The sequence below is a fragment of the Fonsecaea monophora genome, assembly GCF_001642475.1.
Source record: "Fonsecaea monophora strain CBS 269.37 chromosome Unknown Scaff18, whole genome shotgun sequence".
Taxonomy (NCBI): Eukaryota; Fungi; Ascomycota; class Eurotiomycetes; order Chaetothyriales; family Herpotrichiellaceae; genus Fonsecaea; species Fonsecaea monophora.
The window spans coordinates 333,560-355,564 of record NW_019173949.1 but is presented as its reverse complement, the minus strand read 5'-3'; the positions used below and the strand labels follow the sequence as shown (position 1 = coordinate 355,564).

The window sequence follows — 22,005 nt, the reverse complement described above, 5'->3', positions numbered from 1 at the left end:
TATGCCCCCTGGGGGAAGACCACCAAGGGGACGAGGCGGGCGGAACAAGGACAGATTGTGGGAATTTCAACAGCAACAACGCTCGTGGGACTACAATGTTCGTGTGGAGGAATTGGACACCGACGACGAGATATCGCCGCACGGTGTTGAGCCCGATCAGGGTTATGGTCCATCAAGATTTCGCTCAGATGAGCTTCACTTTACTGGCATAGATTTAGGTGGGGGAGTTGTCCGCCGACGGCGTTCAGGTGATTCATTCGGCGATGATTTGACCCCTTCGGATGACGAGGACGATTATGACCCTTATGCAGGCCTCGTCCGGAGAGCAGACATGCAGATGGCTTACAGGGAGAAAGAAGACATGCTCGTCCAGAGAGCTCTGGATAGGATAGCGCGCGCCCGGGCTCTGGGTAAGCCCAATGTCAAGTTGAGTCGAGCTGAAATTGATGCGTTGAAACGCCTAGAGCTCGACCGGAGCCAGACTCCTCCACAGACCCCTGCAGCAGCAGCGCCACAGGCTCCAAAGAGCAAAAAGGAAGTTGTCAAGCGCAAGCCGGTCGAGGTCCGCAAGGTATCAGGCAAAAAGCCTTCTGGCGGTTCTCCCGCAAAGGGTAGGGCCGCAGATGGTCGAAACCGGGGAAGAAGTTCTGCCTCCAACAGTTCTCCACGCGAGAATGTTGACAACTCGGTCGCCTACGCGTTGCCCCCAGTGGACGTCGACTACGATCGAAGGGTGCCGTACACGCAAGGATATTATGTGACTGGCCCGCGTCAGCTCGAACCGCTCCGCCACAGCTCTCGCACAAACTCCAACCAGTCTCTGCGGCAACAACAAATGCAGCAGGCCCCCCCTTACCAGCAACATCCTTATTATTCGCATCGCTATTCCTCTAACCCAGACGTACTCTACAACAATCACGGCTCGAGTTCCCCTCGTTCCTCACGGCCTGACCCTTCCGAACCTGACTGGGAACCTCGTGCTCGCTCGACTTCCAGCCTGGTTAACGTGCCTCTGGATCAGTTGCCCTACCAGACGAGTGTGGGGAGAGCGCCACGGTTTGACCCTGCTGACCCACGCTTCGCCTCGCCACAGCGTCGCGTCGTGTCTGGTCCGGCGGGTGTTCTACCAAGCCACGTTGGGATTCGTCGTCAACAAGACGAGCTTTTTCTTCCGGATGAACAACCAGAGGTCTACAGATACCTAGCACCATCTGACACAGATAACCAAGACGACGACGACAGCGACTACACCCCAGAAGACGAGGTGGTTGAAGTCACGGAAAGACCAAGTGGTCAATACGCGATTCAAACGAGAAGTGCTGCCGCAGGGACATCATCGCAGAGGGTTCGGAGTAACGGGAAAGGCACGGCCGGGAAAAGTAAAAAGGGAAGATAACACAGGGGCACGGGCATGGTATCCGCAGGGTTTGCATGTGTTAATAGGTTTTCACTAACGAGCACACTGGTGCTGGATGTCGAATGACTCCAGCTACGAGGAAGGATCGTTGATCAGGTTCATGTTATGGCTTGCGTTCAATGAAGAAATGGAAGAAAGTTTCTTCAGTGCGTTTATTCATTCCAGGTTCGAGACATTTTCGTGATTTTCAAAGTCCTGCCTCCCGCTGTAACATTGTTCATTCCCTCCATCAGATGTAGGCCTCCCAAACTTGCCGTCGCGATTAGATGAACATCTTTGCTATTCCTGATCCCCGTCAATGTCATTGTGTTTTGGGGGGGGTGTCAAAGCAAGCTTACCTGCAAGAGCGCCAATGCTGTTCCCAAGGCCACCACCCATGCCGGGCAAGGCGCTGCCAGCACCAAAGTCCCTCGCGCCTCCGCGGGCATAGAACCGTTCGGTCGTCTGGGTCATCTCCCGCCCGCCCATCATCCTCTGCAGTCCCGCGGGGAGACGAATGCCCACGGTCCCCAGCAACTTGCTGAGCGCCCCGCCCGTGATCAGCGGCAGGATGACCAGGACAAACGTGCGGACGGGATGCCGCCGCATCCAGTAGTATATCTCTTTCAGGAAGCGGCGTATCCGGTTCACGAAGCCGGACCGGGGGCGCGCGCGGGACGAGTGGCCGTGGCCTCGCGACGAGGAGCCGCCACCGAGGCCGGAGAAGAAGGAGGACGCGCTGCGCGAGTACGACGGGCGGGAGGCGTAGTAGGAGCGGCGTGAGGGAGACGGAGAGTTGCTTCGCTGCGAGCGAATTCCCTGGTTCCAGAACCCCATCCCCAGATGTTCGCGTGGACGTCGGCGCAGCCTCTGAAGGGCCAATCGTCGAAAGGCAGTCCGATTTGGGATTTGCGCGGGCGCTTGGGTCGCTCGATTTGCGGATCGTCGTTGTCGCCCGCGTCTCAAGAAGATGGGCTTTGCTCGTTGTTGTGCCTTTTCTCACGGAAGAGAGCTGCGAGGAAAACGATGAAAAGATGGCGAAACTAGCGAGGGTTCGTCAAAGGGGTCCCTGAGCTGATGGTTCACGAACAAAATGCATGCATTCTGCAGAGGCTGAGCACTCTGGGTTTGTAGACCGCTCAGCGGACAATTCGAGTGGCTGGACAAAAACCGGGGGGGCTTGGTGGGCACGGTGGGGCACTAGGGGGTGCACCAGGCCAATAAAACGCCAGCGCAGTCCGCAGTGCTTCAAAAGGGTATAGATCTACGTTGATGTTATTATTTCGCAGCCTTTTCCCTGTCAGGGAGGCAACTACGAGGTGCGGTCTAACTCAATGCACATGAGGGCGCCTCCAGATGTAAATCATCCCCAAGGGCGATCTCATTTCTGGGTGTCTCCATCCTAGCCCTAGACAGGGTGGAGGACATCAATCGCATCAAGTCCGCAGTGGCCATTGTGAACATTCTACGGGTGTCTTGCGGAGAGTTGTTCTGGAGTGCATCTTTGTCGAAATCGACGAACAAGACCAAGCACAACTCCCCAAAAATGTGTATCATAACGGCGAATAATATATGCCACGAACACCATGCGTTATCCCCGATCCAAAAAGGTATCACTTTGACAACGCCGAATACCGCCCAAAGCCCATGTCCGTCCGTTCTTCAACTGATCGCGCCGCTAAACAGCTTCGCAGCAAGCTCGCTCAGTATGCGAGCTTTTTGACCCTGGTCGAGCGCTTGGAACACCTCATAGACCGACTTCCCTTGCTTGTCACGTATGGCGCCCATCTTGCTGCCGGCAGCAGCACCTGTCACCATGCCGACAGAGTTGCCGACAATGAAACCGAGAACGCCACCCGAAATACCTCCGGCGATAGTCCAGAACCGCTTCGTGGGCGTGTGCGTGTCATCGGCCAAATCGTCCTCCTGCATCATCTCTTCAAACGCACTCTTGAACTGTTCGTTTGCAAACTGGTCTTCTTGTGCGTCTCCCGCCGGTCGACCAAAGCCGAACATGTTGAACCAAGACTGGGGACCCGTCTGCGGAGGGGGTCTGGGAACTTCTTCGTCGGCAGACTCGTCAAAGCTCGTGGTGCCGTGGAAGCGCCTTGCTTCGTCGTATTCTCGCCGTCTCGTGGGCTCGGACAGAGTGTAGTAGGCGTCATTGATCTTTTGGAACATTTTCGTCCGCTTGGGACGCTCGTCCGAGTCGGCCGCAACGCGATCTGGATGCCATCTGCCAAAATATCCGTTAGTATTGAGACGAGAATGTCGGTACCCAGCGACAGAGATTTCCTTCCAATATTCCAGACTGTGGTAGAGAGACTTACTTCAGCGCGGCTTTCTTGTAAGCCCTCTTGATTGCTTCCTGGTCGCTGTCGGGGGCAACTTCGAGGACAGCATCTCCTTCCAATCAGCATGGCTCTCTATATCTTGCTGAGATAACAGCACTTACAGTAATCGGGTAGCTCAGACATTTTGACCCCTTGCGAGTCTGTCTCCCAGACTCAGGTTCCCGGTGGGGCGGACCTGGAAGGACAGCGAGAGGAACCTTGGTCGGAACGGGGAAACGACTCCGTGACCTCGTATAAAATGATGTGAGCGCTGCAGAGACAATAAAAATAGTGGACGCGAGGCAAAGACGAAAGGTGGCAGAAAGAGGGCAAGGAAGGATTGCATTTGATCGCAGCCTACTCGTATGACGAGCCGCGGGCGCATGACGTCGACACCCTACGTTTCAAGCCACAGTGGCTTGGGGGGTTTTTCTAACCTGTGCTTGTTCCGGTACGTCAAGGCGCTAGTAATTTTCGAGTCTAGATTCCCATCTTCCACGACTGGTGGGTGACTGGAATCTCGACGCCCATCTCCCTTCTGTACCCAAGTGACCTCGCGCCGCTTTTACTCGGGCTAGCTCGCGTCTAGCTTGATGTCGGCTTAGGCTTAACTAGGCCAGCTCACCTTACTAGCTACATCAGGGAATGTTAAGACAGGTGCTGCAGCCGGCAGCAAGATAGGCGCCATATGTGACAAGCAAGGGAAGTAATCTTCAGAGATGTGCATATCGGGCAATTAAGCTGGTTCACCCATCCAATAAGCCATTGTTTATCAGCGACAAAGGGGGCCTGCGTAGGATCCCAAATAAATCCAAGCTCCCTTGAATTCTTAAGTGATATTCATCTCGGAGATACCTGTGACTTGCGCAACCGTTAGTCTCGGTAGGATTGGCAAAGGTATTTCGACTGGCAAGCATAGTTTGGTTGATGTAATACATTGTGCTCGCCCACAGGTCTTGTGCGACACGAGATGCGGATTATCGAAGGAAGAAAAGGGTAATCTGCAATTCTGTAATTTCAGAGTCACCATATTGTTTTGCCACTTCCCCGGCAAACTTGCCCGACAGTATTGCCCCGCCTCCGTCTCCTCGAATATTTATCACGCGGTGACGGCCCTGCCATCCATTCTAGATACCGAGAGCATTTTTACAGCTTATCTTTCACATTCATTCAGCTATTATGGCCCAAATAATCCACCAACCAGATATAAATGTGTATGACGACATCACCCTGCCATCAGTTCTCAGTTTGCGCCTACAAAATGAGATGCATGGTCCGGACGATGATTGGAGTGGAACGACTGATCCTGCTAAGCGGAGGAAAATTCAGAATCGCCTACATCAAAGGGCATGGAGTAAGCATATCTAAGGGTTACTATACTCATTCAAGTCATGGTCTTTTAACTCAACTATGCAGGAAGGCGACAGGTGAAGCAACGAAAGCTCGGCGTCACGGCCAAAGACCCAAGTGCGGACTCGGAGGTTGTGCGGCAGGGTAGTCGAACCCGTGATACTTCGTGCTCAGAGGCATCAGAGCCACCGATCAATCTTTGGCGATGCTCGGATGACGTTGATAAGACCCAGAGGTCTCTCACCCGCTTCGAGGAGTATGCTTATTCGCGATATCTGGAAGGGTCTCCGCGAACAGACCTCCTGCTGACGCTCATCAAATTCAACGTTTTCAGAGCACTCATGGCAAATGATAAAACTCTTGGTTTTGTTAATCAGTGGCTTCAGTGTGAGGCTATTTCACCCTTTTTCCGCTCCCCAGACGGAACCCAGGCAGTCGTACAGACATGTCCCGCAAATCTCAGGCCAACCGATCTACAGCTGATTGTTGCGCACCATCCATGGATCGATCTATTGCCCGATCCAAGGATGCGTAATAACATTCTGCTACTGGGCGATGATTACGACGATGAACCACTCTGCCATGACGTCGTGGACAATCGTCACGGCAAACAGTCGGAGAGCCTTATCGTCTGGGGTGATCCATGTGACCCGGACAGCTGGGAGATCGGCGAAGATTTTTGTAAAAAGTGGCCTTCGGTTGTGCAAGGCTGCCATCGTCTGTTCAAAGCGACGAACAACTGGAGGGTTCGACGGGGCGAGCCGAAGCTCTTTCCGGATACTCTTTGTACTCCCAGATGACAAGGTCATTCAACTACTGCTATTATTCTGATGGAAGCTCTGGCTAGTCGTGTGATTACAGCTTAGGACATGCAGCGAGGCAGACAATGCTCACAGATGGTCCTCATTTACCAACACATATCGGTATCTTGCCTTGCCATTATCCATATCCACCATCGCCTGATTTGCATCCTTCATTGGACGCTCTTCCACCCATGGCTTCACATTCTTCTCAGCCGCCAGCTGAAGCATTTCTCGAATTTCTCCTGGTGCACCGATCATTGAACCAGCAAGCTTCTTCCTTCCGATGATTATGCCAGTCGCTGGTACCTCGAACACTCCATCGTCAGGGTTGCCAACCTGAACTAGTGTGCCATCGCGTCTCAAGAGAGCAAGATAGCCGGCAATGGGCATCTAAAATGATTGGTCAACGTCGTGGTCTAGGGTCAAGTGAACTTTGAGAACGTACCTTTGACGAAGAGATGGTTGAGATGAGCAGGTCAAACGAGCCAGCAAATTCGGTGTCCCACTTGGGATGATCGTCTGTTGCAATGTAGCTGTCTGCTCCCATTTTGAGGGCATCTTGCTTCTTACTCTCCTTGCGGGAGATGGCGACAACAGACTTCGCGCCCAGTGCTTTTGCCCAGAGAACGGCAAAATGGCCCAGACCACCCAGGCCAATGACACCGACGTGCTTATCCGGTCCACATCCAAAGTACTTCAACGGCGAATATGTTGTGATGCCAGCGCATAGCATTACTGCTGCCGAAGCAGAAGGAATGGCGTCTGGGATCTTGAAGACAAAGTGGGACGGAGAGCGGTTATACAATGCGTGACCCCCGTATGATTTGTCGCCATTCAGATGGAAGCTTCCGTATGTGCCAACGTGGTGGGCGCAGAAATGTTCATTCCCTGACGCGCACTCGTCGCAATGGCCTTGCACACGACCCAAGCAAGAGTCACCTTGAGCGCCGACACCAACTCGGTCTCCCACCTTGATACCACCTTCAACTTTCGTGCCTACGCGTACAGCTCGACCAACGATCTCGTGGCCGACACAACATGGATATGGCGTCGGCCCCTGCAGATTGAGTCAGCGCTCCCCGGAGTGGTTGATGTGTTGATCACGGGACTTACCCAGCCGCTTCGGAGGACATGGAGATCCGAACCGCAGATGCCGCTGTGTGATATCTGAATGTCGACGTCTGTTTCTTCCCAGGTCTTGGGCTCGAACTCTTGCCAGACCATTTTTCCCTTGTCAGCAGTCTTGTCGAGGCCTAGCCATCCCATGAACTTGTAGTCGGTGGAGCTAGCCATGGTTACTTATTTGGTCGATAAAAGCGGTGTCTCGAGGCTTGGGGTCTGTCTGTAGCTGGACTTATTCGGGGGTTGGCAGTAGAACAGGAAAACAGCAAATGACCTCTTCGTTGGATTGCGCGGATGGTTGGTGCTTAAATACCCAACGCACTCTCAACGCCTCTATGATACGGCATTGAATCGTCTCCACAACGGCAATTGCAGGTGCTGGTCTTGATAGTTTCTCGTGTGAAAGTTTACGGACATGACATCGTCGGCTCCACTATGAAGCCTTTTCATAAGCAATCTGCATCCGATGGGATGTGTTTCGACATCGGTGGCAATCAACTAGCCCCCCCGAAACAGATCGGCGTGCCATGCGAGCCGACGATTGACCCAAGCTCTGCAGAAGTGCTTCTGCTTTGCAATGCAAGACTATGCGCCGCTCATGCCGTCAAGGATGCCAAATTCTCAATGAAATATATATCGTGCCTCCATCCCCTGCAAAGTCACGTATATGATCGTTCAAACATATGCCCGTCAAGGATCTTAGAACTGTCGCAAGGATTCTACAAATTGGATTCGTTCACGCAAACTCTGTACATCCCAAACTCGACTCCAGCAATTCCCAAACAACGCCTCAAATGCAAATCTCACGCGCCTCTCGGAGCGGAGCACCCTCCATTCAAGGCGATAAAGCCATTGCAAACGCTTTCACCGGCAACAACGTGTACATCGACCCCGTCCTCAACGCGGAAGGCATGTCGATTGCCAATGTCACTTTCACGCCAGGTGCCCGAACGCACTGGCACACGCATGAAAAGGGTCAAATCCTGAGAGTCGTCACCGGGTCGGGTTGGGTGTGTGATATTGGCGGACAGCCCGTCAGGATCAATGTCGGGGACGTCATCTGGTGCCCGCCTGGCACGAAGCATTGGCACGGAGCTGACGACGATAGCTACATGTGTCACCAGGCGACCTCCTTTGGCGTTGTCACCTGGGAAGAAGAGGTCGGTGATCAGGAATATGCAAAGAAATCGGGGTGAATACCTCGTACGAGGTACAGAACTGTGGAACCCAGCCTTCATCCGAAAAGAAAATCGAGAATCATTTTAGACCCAAAGTTTCGTTAGCTCTGTACCTCGTAATAATATTGTGTCCGATTGGACAAATCTGGTGGCCTAATGTCGCCACCTTCTTGCTCGTTGGCGAGTTGGGTTTGCGCTAACGCAGACTGCTTATGGTGGCGCCGGTATTTGTTCAGATGCTCCCAATCAAAATCAGTTCTGTTGTATGTAGCATGCGGGGGAGGCTTCAATTGAATACATACATATTTGATGCCTATTTTGAGGCAACTTCCAACAGCTTTGTCTGCATCGCCATTTGATTTACTTTCGAATATGTCGTTCTTCAACCCTCCTTCAAAGCCCGAGAATCCGTTGGCATACCACCGCATCCTCTCCCCGACAGCGTCCGTTAAAGTCTCCCCTCTGTGCCTGGGTGGCATCAGCATCGGGAGCTCGTGGAGCGAAGTATTTGGCAAAAACGAAAATCCAGACTCTCTGCTCGACGCCTTTTACGCTCTGGGTGGCAATTTCATCGACACGTCCAACACCTACAATGGCGAGGACTCTGAGAGATTGATTGGCGAGTGGATGGAGAAGAGGGGAAACAGAGACCAGATGGTCGTTGCGACCAAGTATACCGCTGGCTACAAGGCGTACCAGAGAAATGAACTCCCCTTACAGAGCAACTACACGGGCAATTCGGCGAAAAGCATGCACATCTCGGTGAGAGATAGTCTGGCAAAACTAAAGACAGACTACATTGACATCCTCTACGTCCACTGGTGAAAGGTTCTGATGTCAACAGGAGGTGACCCGACTCGACTGACTGGGGTTTCAGGTGGGACTTTGCAACATCCGTGGAAGAAGTCATGACACATCTTCACGCCTACGTCATGGCGAAGCAAGTGTTGTACATCGGGGTATCTGATACTCCAGCCTGGGTGGTCGTCAAGGCAAATGCGTGTACGGTTTTGATCCCTTGATGCACTTTGCTTTCCACGCTGGCACCGCGCACTGATGCGATGCGACAGATGCTCGAAGTCACGGCCTCACACCATTTTCCGTGTACCAAGGTCGATGGAATGCCGCGTACAGGGACATGGAGGCCGAGATCATCCCTATGTGCGAAGACCAAGGTATGGCGATTGTGTCGTGGGCTTCTCTCGGAGGAGGACAATTGATGTCGGCGCAAGAAAGGGAGGCAAGGATGAAGGACCCAGACGCCCACAAAGGGTACGGCTTCCGCGAAGCGGATATCAAGGTGTCCACGGCGCTGGAGAAGGTCGCGCAATCCAAAAAGACCACAACCCAGGCGGTAGTAAGTATCTCCATTTTAAATGCATCGTGTCTTGGATAAAATGTTTGCTGGCTGACCGGCGGTAACACCAAGGCACTCGCCTACTTACTACACCAGTCGACCTATGTCTATCCGATCGTCGGGGTCCAGACGGTCGAACATGTCAAGGCATTGCCAGAGGCATTGCGGATTGAACTTTCGAAAGAGGACGTCGAAGCGATCCAGGATGCTGGAGACTACCGACCCCCGTTTCCCATGAGTTTCTTGTTCCAGTGGACCGGAGAGGAAAAGTACCATCTGGGCCTCACACCTGCGGACGTCAGCCAATATCAGATGGCGGCCTGGATCCAGGCGCCGCCGAAACAACCTGTATGTGAAACGACAGCTCGGGTATAGGTCATCAGCTAACAGACGGGGCAGCCATATCGACCTTGGAAAGGACCGTGAGCAGTATACAACCGAGAACGAAGAAGTCATGTTGTAATTTTGTGGGTGGTCATTTATCCCCGACAGAGATCCTGCTCTACTCCTCATTTCTCTCTTCAAGGTTGAAGCTCCCCCTGCCTGAAAGTTTCCTTTCTGGAGGAGCTCCAAGAGCCTTTCGGCTCATCTTCGTTCCTCAAGGGCACTCCAGGGCACAGGGCATTATTCTCCCCTGTTTCCCATTTCTCCCATTCGAGAGACAGAGATTACAACACTCACCTGCATGCACCTCGCGCTCGCCTAGCTTCTATTCTGTCCCACTCACCTACAAAACGACCGCAAGTATCTCGTGAAAAATAGAGTTTTAGCTATGTATTTGTGGTCTCTGGAGGTAGAGTTTTGTGGGCTGCGCATTTCTGTTTACACCTCCGCTATATCTGATTGGTTAAAAAAGGGGTAGGCGTGTGTCAGCAAAAGGGGAGGGCAGTTTCGGGGGAAGTACTGTAACTCATGACGACTGAGAAGAAATTCGATGTCGTCGATTGGTTATGCCGATCGGCTTAATTATACAGCTTTCCCAGCTCAGAAGGTAGCTTCTACAGGAGAGATGACAGTGCAACAACACGCCAAGAGTTACCCGATGAAGGTGGGCACTACAAGTATTATATAGCTAAAGCAGGAAGGAGGCCTTGCGGCGTGGTAGGACTCAGGAGAGGTCTTCCTGTCACCTAGTATTTTGTATATAGACGATCAGACCTCGCCTAAGAAGAGGTATGAGACAGACTAATGCATAATAACCTTGCTCAGATCCTGCCCAAATCAACAACTGCCTTGCCCGACCTCAAACATAAGCAAAGTACCCTTGTGCCTGGCGTACCGCCCCTCGCAGGCGGCCATCAGGTCGGCTCGTGACACGTTCATGACAAAGTCGATTGTGGGTAACGCCGTTAGGAGCCATTCGATGTAATAATCACTGAGCATACTAGTCATTTCTCTCGTTACGCTTGAAGCATCAGTCTCAACAATTGTTGCCAGACATACCAAATCCCAGGCTGCGGGTAGACTTCAGTGCTGAGGCCAAGGACTGCTACTGTGCAACCTCACCAGCTCATAGAGTGCATCCGCGTCCTTTGCTATGGCCGATGCAGACGCTCCGGAATCTCCCTTTGAGAGCTGGACCAGCAGATCAAAGACCGATTCGTTCAACGGACCCGAACCCGACTCCTCCATCGTCTTCAACTCATGCTCAATCTCAGAGGAGATGCGTAGATTCTGGATTTGAGCCATGACCGTTGCCGAGTGTGCGCCGTACATCAAATCCGAGTCAAGCTCGGGGAAGGCTTGGCTTGCCTGTCTCACAATGAATATCATGTTTTCTTTTTCCTGGGCTTCCACTCTCGCACGGTCCATCAGGATCCGTGCTCTCGCCGATTTCTCATACCAGTCTCGCGCTTTGTGGGTGGTTTCCCCAGGGAATCTGCCGCTGTTGTCTCGTTCTGCCTTCGCTCCGAATGTCGTCAAGAGCTCGATGACTTTGTCGCTGTTTGCTGCATGAGCCATGTGCAATGGTGTCCATCCTTGTCCGAATGGGAGATTCGGATCAGCTCCATTTTCCAGTAGAAGTCTCACCACATCAGGCAGTCCTTTCCCTGCAGCGTGGTGGAGGGCCGTTGCGCCGGCCGAGACAGGCCCTTCCCGTGCATTGATATCGTCAACGTAGGGCAGAAGCAGTTCCACAAAAGGCATGACGTGGTCACAAATTTCGTACTCGTGGCTCTTGAATATTTCGTGCAAAGGCAAACAACCTGCCAAATTGTACTCATTGATCAAGCGAGACATGCTCCCACAGGCAGATTCGAGAGGCGCCCCGGCCTCTGTCTCGGAGTCCTGCAGGCTCGTCATCCAAGCCATGACAAGCTCTAGAGTGTCGACACTCGCTCCTTCGCAGCAAGCGTGGATAATGTTTCGGTTTCCTTGGTCCCTTGAGTTGAAATCAGCTCCTTCCTCGAGCAGAAACTGGCAGATATCAACTTGGCCGACGCAGGCGCTCATGAGAAGAGGTGTCAGGCCAGAAAGACTGCTTTCATTTAGCTGATGCGTCGTCCTAGGGTAGACGAGCTTGACCATTTCAAGGCTCTTGGAGGCGACGGCTGATTGCAACACCGACTGCCGACCAAATGTAAGAATGTTTGGATCCGCACCCCGCTCCATTAGGAGCTGGGCCGCAAATATGTTGCCAATTGAGGCAGCCAAGTTTAGAGGCGTAAACCCTGCCTGGTTCCTAACATCCAAGTCGATGCCAGGCATCGAAACCAGCAGCTTCAAGGTCAGTTGCTGTGTCCAGTCAGGACGTTCGCGGAAACGCCGAGCGATTCCAGAGGATTCAAGGAATTGGGTCATGTCCCAATCCTCTCGTACCGGCGGCCGAGGAATCGGGGAGTCTTGCAAGACGTAATGTAAGGCAGTATTCCGCCGCACATCATGCACGTTGATGGTACTTCCGGCAGAGCGCAGCGCGGCCACAAACATTGGTAGACGCCAACCCGCTGCGAGGTGTATGGGCAGTAATCCGTCTTTTACCCGGAAGATATTGACGTTGATACCAGCGTCCAGTAATGCAAGGAACGAGGACCAGTTCTCCTGCTCAATTGCTTTACACACCAACGGAGACTGAGCTCTGAAATTCCCCGCATGTTCGTGGCGAGGTAAAGGAGCTCGGGGGTCGTAGCTCGGCAGGAAGTCAGTCTTCCCTGTGGCATAAGCGAGTCTGTATAGCACATGACGAATAATATAACCCTGAGAGTACTCGGCAAGGTCGATCCAAAGGTTCACGGAGGTAAGTTCAGTGAAGTTTTGTGTATAGTTCAGCACAAAATCCAAGGCATCCGTATCACCAGCTCGAACGGTAGTCTGAAGATCCGAAGGCGCCATCTCTGTTTCCGCTTTCAACCGTTGGCCGTATTGGCGAAACAACAACTCGAAGCACTTGGGCCGTTTGATCCGAATGGACAATTCGAATAAGATCCTGGCTTCTGTCCGGGATCTCTCAGCCTCGTCAGAGTCGCCTTGGAGGCTTTCCGGAGGCAGTTCCCGTAGCAAAGTTTCCGCATCATCGGCAAGAACGACATGTCGGCGTGGGGCCAGAAGATCCCACATCTTTGTCGTTTCATTGGCGAGGTCCACGTTCTTAGGCGCCATCTCTGGATATATGGCAGCGTTCACGTTTCGACCCACGAAGTTAGACCACGTAATTTCTTGCTTTAGCCAAAACAACTTTGCGTACTCAAGATCGCGCATCCCGTCCGACGAGCAGTACATGTTGACGAATCTCGCCAACAATCGGGGATGCATCGGATACATCATATGGGTCGCGTCGAGTAGAATGTCAGAGATATACCACCGGTACAGATCCGGCTCACCAAGCCCATCGGGTAAGCTGAAACTTTGAACTGTGCTGGCCCAAAGGGCCTGGTGTCGTGCAGAGAGGACACGAGTAAAATCGTCACCGGTGCAGTCCGGATTTACCTGCGCCATGGCAAGGCTGTCGTTCCACCGTTTGGCCAGGACTGCGTTTTTCTTGCAGCCAAAGCCTTGTCCATAGCAGATCGACATGATCTTGCGATGCTCGGACCAAGGATTGGCATGCTCAGCTTCTGCCCTCATTCGTTGAAATAGTACCCGTCTGACCGCTGGTGGCATGTCCTACATGCAGCAACACTGAGATGCAGCAAACACGTGGTTAAATGCAAATCGTACTCACCCTAGTTGGATGCGCTCTCTCTTGTTCCCCAACAGCAGAAGCCTTCGTATAGAAGGAGACCATATTGTTCCGAGTGCTTCTAGATGACTGGTGTCTATCGGTGCTATAGGGCGTCTGATCGTGTAGGGGGTCGGGGCTAGAGTCCAAGTCAGAACATGTCTACCTGCAATGACAATGCACCCACAACAGGAATCTCTGGAATATGATTACAGGCATTCGTCTCAATGGATCAGCTGTAAGCAAGTATGGCACGAGGTAAGTCTTGGGTAGAGATTGTTCGCTGTCTGGTGTTGGCGGTGTCTGGCTTATCGTCCTGTCGATCTACCACAGTATGTGTCAGTCATTCCAGAGTGGTTACAAGGACGTAGTTCAAAGCAGTCACCAGATCAGGATGTTCTTCAAACCAGCTCTTGTACAATGATGGCTTGAAAGCTTGATTCGCCATCCTTATCAAAGTCAGCCCGGCACTTCACACAGTCGTCCAAGGCATACGCAGCAGCACGGAATTCTGCCCACAAGGTATTCAAAAGCCTGTGACTAGCGTAGCGGCTAAGTGCAGGGACTAGGTCGTTGAAGTTCCGAGAGGGAGCAATGTCTCGGAGCGATGGCGTGCCACCTGGCGCCTTGGCCTCGAGCCGTGGCTCCTTTTCCGGATCGAAATCAAAAAGAATGAATGCAAGAACGAGCCCCAGGGAATACGAATCCTGGCATCGAAACAGCCAATCCCTCATCGTTGGAGGACAGGCTTTGTCATCCAAATCCCAATGCTAAATCCCCTTCAGTTAATAATTGTGCGGACAATACAGCGAGCGGGCTTCTGACCTCGGGGGCACGCCATGGATGAGTACTGCCTCGAACTTCTCGTTCAACGTCTGGTGATGAAACCAAGTTAGCCGCACCCCTTGCGAACCCAAAATCTGCTATTTTGGCAGTTAGGGAACCGTCAGAATTGCGAAAGAGGAGTATGTTGTCAGGTTTGATATCGCCGACCGTGACATCCGCTTTGTGTAGGCCGGAGATCCCGTGAGTCACCTCACTTGCAAGTCGTGCCCGCGTCTCCGGCGCTGTTAACGCGTTGGACAGCATAAAGGTCCTGAGATCTGTGACGGCGAGCTCCATCACTATCACAGGTTGCAACAGCGGCAGCCCCAATTCATCTTGAGGCTGGCCGTCCTCAAGGTCTCCTTCTGACTCTTCGGTGAGCAATTCGGGCTTCAATGAAATAGCATGGATATCGATGATGTTAGCGTGCCGGCGCAGGTCTGGATGTGTCATTACCCTTAACTCCATGCCGGTCTCCTTCAACAAAGCATCATTCTGACGCTCTTTTGCGACTGAGGGCGGTCGCGTTGGATCGATGTTGGTATACTTGAGAGCAACCGGTCTCCCATTGAATGAGCCTTTGAAGACGGCCCCAGTGTGACCCTTGCCAATGGCTTGACCGCGCTGTAGCCTGTCGTAAGGAACGAAGATGACGCCACAGTCTTCGATGTTTAGAAAGAAGTCAAGCCATGTTCGATGTCCAGTCTGTTTCTCGTCTACCTGCTCCTTGTCGGCCGTTGGTAGGGAGACACATGCAGAGGATGACAAGGACGGCAATATGGGAACACCAGAGAAGTTAGAAGCAACTGAAGGAAAACTGTATTCTGCAGCTTCCACGTCAGCATCATCGGGCAAATCTTCCGCAGCCGACATCACGCAAGTAGCAGTTGGGTGAGGACTTTCAAAAGTCTCTCTCGATTCATGCGATAGGAGACCTGCACAAGTTGACATTTCACAGCGAAGTCAAGAAACCAAAAGTGTTCAGTCGTGTTACATCACTGCCTACAGTGTTGGCGCTAGTCACGTGCAGATCTCGACTCACCTTCCTTTTCTTCAGTCAACTCTCGGTCGGTCTCTTTAGCCTCAATCCAACAAGTCGATAGCGAGTATCGTGAATTCGACAACAAATCTCAGGGACGGGCCATCGGACAAGCTTGCCAAAGACGGCCTAGCCTCCCAGCCTCCACCTGCCAACTGCCCAGCGTGCGGTCCCACGTCGTTCGTCTGTCAGCGGCTGCCTTCTTACATTACCAGCGGGATACGTTGAGCGTAGGTAGTAATAGGCGGGCTTTACCATGGATATCTTCCAGACGACGGTGACATCTCTGCGAATTATATGGAGATTCGTCGACGGATGCAAATCATTTTCCAAAGATGCCGCGTCGCTTGCGGTTCGCCTGAAATATGACGAAAGAATCATTGTCCGAATCCTGCAATACTTTGAGGACCGCAAAACTCGTTCGCAGAGTCAAATCCTTAGCCAAGACGACGAGAATCTGTTGAACGAATTGGCCGAATACCTCCGTGTATTTCTTGAAGGTATTGAGAGCGCAAGATTCAAAGTGCAAACAAGGGGTCTGTTGCGGCTCTGGACACAAGCGATGTGGGCTTTGCGAGCCAAGGACATCCAAAAGCTGGAGAAAGAGCTCTACGAATGGACACAACGCTTTGACGTTCGACTCGTCGCGTTGCCTGCTAATTTGAAGACTCTTTTGGACCTGAGCCGTGAGGCAGCGACGGAACAAGACTCTCCGGGCCTTTTTGTTCTCCGTCAGGTCGAGACCATGAAAGCCCATAAATCACAGGCGAATGTCGCCAATTTGCGGTGTGAGCCAGACGCTGTTGAGCTGCGGGAGAGGACAAATCGCTCGCTGGAAAGCTACGTGGCTGAGTACAAAGGTCGGGTTTCGTTCGTGGAGTACTATGCTCAATCTCGTCTGTTAGAATCGAAAGACTCTTGTGAGGAACTGGCAACGATTTTGAGTATGGCCAATCCGGTCACCATGGGCTGTCTTCAGTGCTCGGCCTTCTTCGTCGATGCCGCCCACGACAGGTACGGTCTTGTCTACGGTATCCCTTCTCACTTGTCACCCCAACCTGGGCAGCAGCTACGGACCCTGCATGATCTGTTTCGAGAGACCAGCCAGACTAAAAGGCTTTTGCACCCTCTAAATCGACGCTTTCACGTGGCCAGCATGATTGCCACAGCATTGCTCTATGTACATGCTATGGGTTGGGTATGTATGGACCTTGATGCTCTAAATTCCTCACTCACCTCGCCACAGGTCCACAAATCCTTGAAGTCGGACAATATTTTGATCTTGGAGGGCAACCAAGCTGACGCCAAACATCGATTCCCATACTTGATTGGCAGCCCATATCTGGTCGGGTTCCCATACGCGCGACAAAATACCGCGTTATCCGCGCCATTGGCCTTTCAGGAAGCGTCGACGACGGGCGTAGACATATACCGTCACCCTGGCCGCCAGGGAGTCACGCCCGCTGAGCGCTTCTCGATGTGCCACGATTTGTACAGCCTAGGGGTGGTCCTGCTGGAGATAGGACTCTGGAAGGCTATTGACGAGAAACTGGGCGATTTTCAGGGCAAGACCCCCGCGGAGGTCAAGGACAAGTTACTGAACATGGCGCAACATCTCAGTGTTGTCATGGGCAGAAAATATCGGGATATCATTCTGACTTGTCTACATATCGGCGAAAATGAAGAGGTAGGGTCGGTCAGGTATGTGCAAGAGATCCTTGGTAAGCTGGAGGAGCTATCGACAGTGATGAATTGATGTCCTTGAAGGGGAACCCCAGACATTCGTAGTAAGGATACGTGCGCGCTGTTGGTGCAGCACCACCACCATGTGAAATCTTCATTTGTGGATTCCGAAAATGGCCAAGATCTACTCCGTGCTGGCTCACATGCGCCGCGGCCAGAATACCCTGGACAGCGAAGGCACATGGGAGGCCCTGCCTAGTTGCGCATGAACAGAGACTCGCATTCACTCCGATTTGCGCCTGTTGCACTGGCTAACACTCAGGGCCCAACAAAAGCCGACGCCTCATGGTTTGCACCGACGTGGACGAACCGAAATTCCTGCAGATCTTCAGGACATCCTAGGGGTGTGGCTCCCGTCATTATCTCTGCCAGCTCGGCATCAGAGTACTCGGTACGGGCGGAGGACTTCTCGCACAAAGCTCACATCAGAGATCTGATTTGCGAGCGCTTCGTTCGCTACCCCTGCCAAGCCAGCCTTGTCTTTGGTGGAGACTGTCGTCGTTAAAAGACCATCGCAAATCAGCTTTGGGCTGCGGAGATTTCAGAATTATGAAGAAGATTTTCCCTCTTCCGGCCGCCACCCGAATGCTATTGCCGTCTTGCCACAGATAGGTTGGAGGCAGGCGATGATGTAATAAATGAGACGCACTCGCTAGAACCACATACTCCACTTTCCAATACAACAAGTCGTCGAGCTCGAGATTCGGGATTCTCTTCCTACATTCTTCAAGACCCGCGCCAATGCAGCCAATACATTTATGTGTCAAAATTCAAAGTCAGTTCCATGCCAACGCCCAACATACCTCTATTCAAAGTGTGCAACGCAAACTCGTTTTATCGTTCCTTGTCGTAGATTGTTTAGAACCTCACCCACAGCACTATCTTTCGGGCGGTTGATCATTTTTCACGAGCAAGTCGACAACGGCGAAAGTGACCAAAGGTAGCAGTGCCCAATCCAACGAGCAGCCAGGAAAACAAGATCGGGAGACCGCGGTGGACCACGGGGACTGCACCGCGAGACCAAATGTCTGTCAGGAGAGCGTATGCCTCGTTGTCCGGGAGGGCAAAGCCCCAGCGATAGAACGCCGGATTGAGCTCGGGTGGGCTGATGGAGCTCGACAAGTTGATAACAATCCAGGTCAGAATGAAAAATGGCATGACGGGGACAGGCCAGAAGGCGGCCGCTGTGTCGACAACGACAAAGTGCACCATGTGGAGCAACCAAAAGGTCATCCATGTCAAGGCAAACTGCGCCGCATCAACCGACCATGATTCTCGGAATGCCCAGATGTATCCAGCCATGCCGAGTCCGGAGAACAGGGTGTAGCCAGAGGCAAAAAGCACGCGGATAATCCCAGTGGTAGTCGCGGGCACCTGTTTGTATATCCCCAGTTCATTGGAGAGACCGTTTAGAATTAACACGAAAAAGAACTGTTCAAGCACTGGCATCACCATCGTCGCTGTGTTGTATAGCAGCCTTGTCGGGTGAGTGGCTTTCATAATGTTGACAGCAGAGACCCCGATAGGATGGAACAGGACCTGCACGGCGGCGCTGTGGTTTCGGTTCAGAGTCTGCAGCACGGCTTGGCCATGGCTGTGGTGATAGTCTTGTTCGGCGGCCTCTGCGAGAACCTCAAAGTTGGACTCAAGCGCCTCGTCCGAGAATGGAGGGTATCTGATCTCGTTCCATATGTATGTGAGGGCATCCGAGGCCTGGTAGGTCTGAGCCGCTTGGCCACCGGCGAGGGCACGATCAAGCCTCGCCGACGCATTTGGGTTTACCACGAAAGCCGCCCAGTACGAGCCAGATTTGACGGCGTCCTCTGCTTCAGCAAGAGAGCTCGGTCCAGTGGCAGGAGGCTTCTCAAATGAAGGGAAGCTGGGGCCTCGAAGGCTCTCGTAAGCACTGTTAACAGAGTCACCGATTGTCCCACCGTCGAGGTCCAGCCACAAAACATTCAACGAGGAGACACGGCTGTTGGATCCCCACAGAGACCCATAGAGGTATGACAAGTTTGCCAGGAAAAGCAGCTGCAGCAGGACGAAGACGACTGCGATCTTGAGAAGAAAAGACTTTCGCGTGTGCAGCCAGAACTCCTGCCCAGATCTGTCGCCCAAATCTGCTTGTAGGGAGTGGTAGGATGTCTTTTCCGGTGCGTGTGAATGGCGACTGTTGGCTCGTGAGAGGAAAGAGGCTCGGGCCGGCTGCGGCTCGGGCGTGTAGAAGCTCCTCGAGGTGCTACTGTGGGCACGGAGCAGAAAAGGGGCCCTGTCAGGCAGGTTTTCAGAGTGTGAGGATTGCTTTGATAGGTTGGTTGACCGGACACTCTCGTCGTCGAGGAGCAAAGGGGCTTGAAACGGCCCGATCTGGTACTGGAGAGGCATTGTTGGGCTTTTCGAGACTCTGTGAGTGCTTTACCGCAGCCGAGACCACTCCCGAAGCCCACGCAATACGGGCTTCTTCTTAAATATGCCATCGACGGCGACGTACGTGGTGTATCTATCTGTATGCAAGTGTCTTTCTTTAGAACCTCTTTATACCTCGTCCGATTGGATGTGGAAATCCGTGCCTGCATCAAGCAAGAAAGGCCGCGGGGATTGCCCGAAGCGGACAGGGTCGGTGCAGTGCAGGCATGGAGGATTTGCTGTGACAGGACAGGTTCTTCTTCTTCGCACCAGGAAGGAACACGCAGTGTGCTTTGAAAATAGAAGAGCGACAAACGAAATGTGCACACATGCACTGGAGGTCCCTACTGCACGCGCGGTGGCTCGGAGCAGACAGGCCCGGTCGCCCGGCAAGCATGTCTTCATCCGGTAGCTGTCGTCTACGCGGTACGTTCCTTCCAGTCCGCCGCGTGGGTTGGAAATGGTTGCTCGAGAGATTTGTAAGTCAGTAACTTACTTCCCTGGCCCGATGTGATGTGAAAGGTGCACAGCACGTGGAGGGGCGTATGGGTGTTTCTCACCCTTTATCAGATCTGAGGAATTAATTGCCCATCGCCGTCCGCCCCTTGCGTCCGTATGACGGTGCCTTGATGCTGGGGCAGTCACGGTCGAAAGCAGTATAAGGGCTTGGATCAGGCCTCAAGAGAGATGGCGATGCAGGAACAGGTGCCAGCGTCTTTTTGGCTTTGTAAGTGATGATCTGTAGAGTCATAAAGTTGTAGGTTGTAGTATTTGTACAATTACTATAAATTATCATTGACCATTTCCGCGTCTTGCAGGGTTTGCTTTCTATATTTTGTTTCATCCGTTATCTGCAATGCCTGATACCCAAAGCTAGAATCGCCAAACATTGCTTTTGTCCGTTATAGGCCATGGCTCATCATGGTGTTCATGTGTCGTTTCCAAAACCCCTGAATTAATGTACAAGAATAACGCTCAAAAACCCGACAGGCAGCTTAAAATCGGAACCGACCAACGCCCCATCGTTTCTGACGTCCAAGGTCATTGTGTTCGACAGGGTATTTGGACAGGGCAGACTGGATGTGGGAACCCTGACCAGCCGTCATGTTGGTCCCACGATACCCTTCGGTGGCAGTGTTGTCGTAGGTGTCGTTGTTTTGATAGGTGGTTGCATTTTGGTCCGAGGTGATCGGTGCCGGCCCTTGGTCAAGAGGAGGCAGGCCTCCGTTCCTTCCGGCTTCTTTCTCGAGTTCCGCTTCTCTTTCTCTCCAGCCCTGAGGGACGTGGCGCTTCGACCGCACCGAAGGCCAAAGGTCGAGCAGGAACGAGAGGACGTAAAAGGTGAAGATGAGGGCGACAATCCACTCGAAAACAGCAGCAACATTTTCGTGGTTGTTCCACGATGTAGTGGCAAAGACGATGGCGAGAATAATCTCGAGAATGATAAAGGCAAGTTTGACCCAGAAGGAAATGCGCAGGACGCGGTGCTGGCGGTAGTGGACGCCAAGTCGTTGATATTCCGCGCAGAGGAAGATGGCCGAGATGATGTATCCACCAATAAAGAGAAGCAGACATCCGTCATGAACTTTGTGGTGATGGTAGGTGTCGAAGATGGACAGAAAGATCAGACCGCAGGTGCCTGCGATGGCGAAGAAGATGGCACAACTCGAGAGCGCGGACTGGACGCGGGAGGTGTTTGGTGCCAGACGACCATAGTGTCGAAGCCATCGCTCCGACATGAAACCCAGGTCGAGGAAGACGGTGGTGACGACGGAACCGGTGATGAAGAGCGGTTTCAGTCCAAATGCCCCAATGTCAGATATGTAGGCTATGTGCTGGTCTGCGCTCATAGACGGTAGGTGAGGATGTCCGTTGGCTTCCCAGGAGCAGAACATGGCCAGCAGCATGCCGAGCCACCTGTGTGAGGAAAGTCAGTAACATTGTTCAGACTAGACAGAGTGTCGGCACAACGTACATGCCCGCCGAGATCACGGGGAACCACCAAGCACTGAGCCACCACATTTTGATAGGGTTCGAGAGAGTTGTTGGAAGTAAGAGTTGAGAGAGTTGAGGGCTAGAGGCGCAGGTGGAGGTGGTGGATGGAGAGATGGAGAAGCTGGATGTCAAAGTACAGTTTGGCTGGAGGCAACAGGTCAATATGAAGAAAAATGTTGTGTCCGAATTCACTCAATGCGGCACGTTTGCGGGAGACTAATGCTAATGATTAAGTAACCTGCTAGGGCCTTACTACATCATTCTGGGAAACCGTGAGGCAATGACGGAGATATTCCAGA

At 52.7% G+C, this 22,005-nt stretch overlaps 11 protein-coding genes across 11 annotated transcripts; 5 read left to right on the top strand and 6 right to left on the bottom strand.

Moving 5' to 3' along the window:
- Window position 1: 1 nt before the first annotated feature.
- AYO21_03663 (hypothetical protein) lies at window positions 2-1,396 on the top strand (the record flags this gene model as incomplete). The annotated part of the gene is made up of 1 exon (XM_022653637.1): window positions 2-1,396. The coding sequence occupies one exon, from the start codon at window positions 2-4 to the stop codon at window positions 1,394-1,396; it is 1,395 nt and encodes a 464-aa protein (XP_022514161.1).
- Window positions 1,397-1,679: 283 nt separating this feature from the next.
- Window positions 1,680-2,233, bottom strand: AYO21_03662 (hypothetical protein; the record flags this gene model as incomplete). Its single annotated transcript, XM_022653636.1, has 2 exons — window positions 1,680-1,702; window positions 1,756-2,233. 2 exons carry the CDS (start codon window positions 2,231-2,233, stop codon window positions 1,680-1,682), a joined length of 501 nt encoding a protein of 166 aa, XP_022514160.1.
- An 825-nt stretch (window positions 2,234-3,058) lies between these two features.
- On the bottom strand, window positions 3,059-3,873 carry AYO21_03661 (hypothetical protein; the record flags this gene model as incomplete). The annotated part of the gene is made up of 3 exons (XM_022653635.1): window positions 3,059-3,632; window positions 3,727-3,799; window positions 3,852-3,873. The coding sequence occupies 3 exons, from the start codon at window positions 3,871-3,873 to the stop codon at window positions 3,059-3,061; spliced, it is 669 nt and encodes a 222-aa protein (XP_022514159.1).
- A 1,035-nt stretch (window positions 3,874-4,908) lies between these two features.
- Window positions 4,909-5,879, top strand: AYO21_03660 (hypothetical protein; the record flags this gene model as incomplete). Its single annotated transcript, XM_022653634.1, has 2 exons — window positions 4,909-5,083; window positions 5,146-5,879. 2 exons carry the CDS (start codon window positions 4,909-4,911, stop codon window positions 5,877-5,879), a joined length of 909 nt encoding a protein of 302 aa, XP_022514158.1.
- A 90-nt stretch (window positions 5,880-5,969) lies between these two features.
- Window positions 5,970-7,175, bottom strand: AYO21_03659 (hypothetical protein; the record flags this gene model as incomplete). Its single annotated transcript, XM_022653633.1, has 3 exons — window positions 5,970-6,272; window positions 6,328-6,939; window positions 6,996-7,175. 3 exons carry the CDS (start codon window positions 7,173-7,175, stop codon window positions 5,970-5,972), a joined length of 1,095 nt encoding a protein of 364 aa, XP_022514157.1.
- Window positions 7,176-7,687: 512 nt separating this feature from the next.
- On the top strand, window positions 7,688-8,200 carry AYO21_03658 (hypothetical protein; the record flags this gene model as incomplete). The annotated part of the gene is made up of 1 exon (XM_022653632.1): window positions 7,688-8,200. The coding sequence occupies one exon, from the start codon at window positions 7,688-7,690 to the stop codon at window positions 8,198-8,200; it is 513 nt and encodes a 170-aa protein (XP_022514156.1).
- A 354-nt stretch (window positions 8,201-8,554) lies between these two features.
- Window positions 8,555-10,002, top strand: AYO21_03657 (hypothetical protein; the record flags this gene model as incomplete). Its single annotated transcript, XM_022653631.1, has 5 exons — window positions 8,555-9,003; window positions 9,060-9,184; window positions 9,253-9,539; window positions 9,636-9,887; window positions 9,958-10,002. 5 exons carry the CDS (start codon window positions 8,555-8,557, stop codon window positions 10,000-10,002), a joined length of 1,158 nt encoding a protein of 385 aa, XP_022514155.1.
- Window positions 10,003-10,760: 758 nt separating this feature from the next.
- On the bottom strand, window positions 10,761-15,396 carry AYO21_03656 (hypothetical protein; the record flags this gene model as incomplete). Its single annotated transcript, XM_022653630.1, has 7 exons — window positions 10,761-10,914; window positions 10,983-10,993; window positions 11,046-13,643; window positions 13,702-13,837; window positions 13,886-14,022; window positions 14,106-14,468; window positions 14,524-15,396. 7 exons carry the CDS (start codon window positions 15,394-15,396, stop codon window positions 10,761-10,763), a joined length of 4,272 nt encoding a protein of 1,423 aa, XP_022514154.1.
- Window positions 15,397-15,818: 422 nt separating this feature from the next.
- Window positions 15,819-17,318, top strand: AYO21_03655 (hypothetical protein; the record flags this gene model as incomplete). The annotated part of the gene is made up of 2 exons (XM_022653629.1): window positions 15,819-16,760; window positions 16,809-17,318. 2 exons carry the CDS (start codon window positions 15,819-15,821, stop codon window positions 17,316-17,318), a joined length of 1,452 nt encoding a protein of 483 aa, XP_022514153.1.
- Window positions 17,319-18,202: 884 nt separating this feature from the next.
- AYO21_03654 (hypothetical protein) lies at window positions 18,203-19,690 on the bottom strand (the record flags this gene model as incomplete). Its single annotated transcript, XM_022653628.1, has 1 exon — window positions 18,203-19,690. One exon carries the CDS (start codon window positions 19,688-19,690, stop codon window positions 18,203-18,205), a length of 1,488 nt encoding a protein of 495 aa, XP_022514152.1.
- Window positions 19,691-20,706: 1,016 nt separating this feature from the next.
- Window positions 20,707-21,733, bottom strand: AYO21_03653 (hypothetical protein; the record flags this gene model as incomplete). The annotated part of the gene is made up of 2 exons (XM_022653627.1): window positions 20,707-21,628; window positions 21,687-21,733. 2 exons carry the CDS (start codon window positions 21,731-21,733, stop codon window positions 20,707-20,709), a joined length of 969 nt encoding a protein of 322 aa, XP_022514151.1.
- Between the last annotated feature and the right edge of the window lie 272 nt (window positions 21,734-22,005).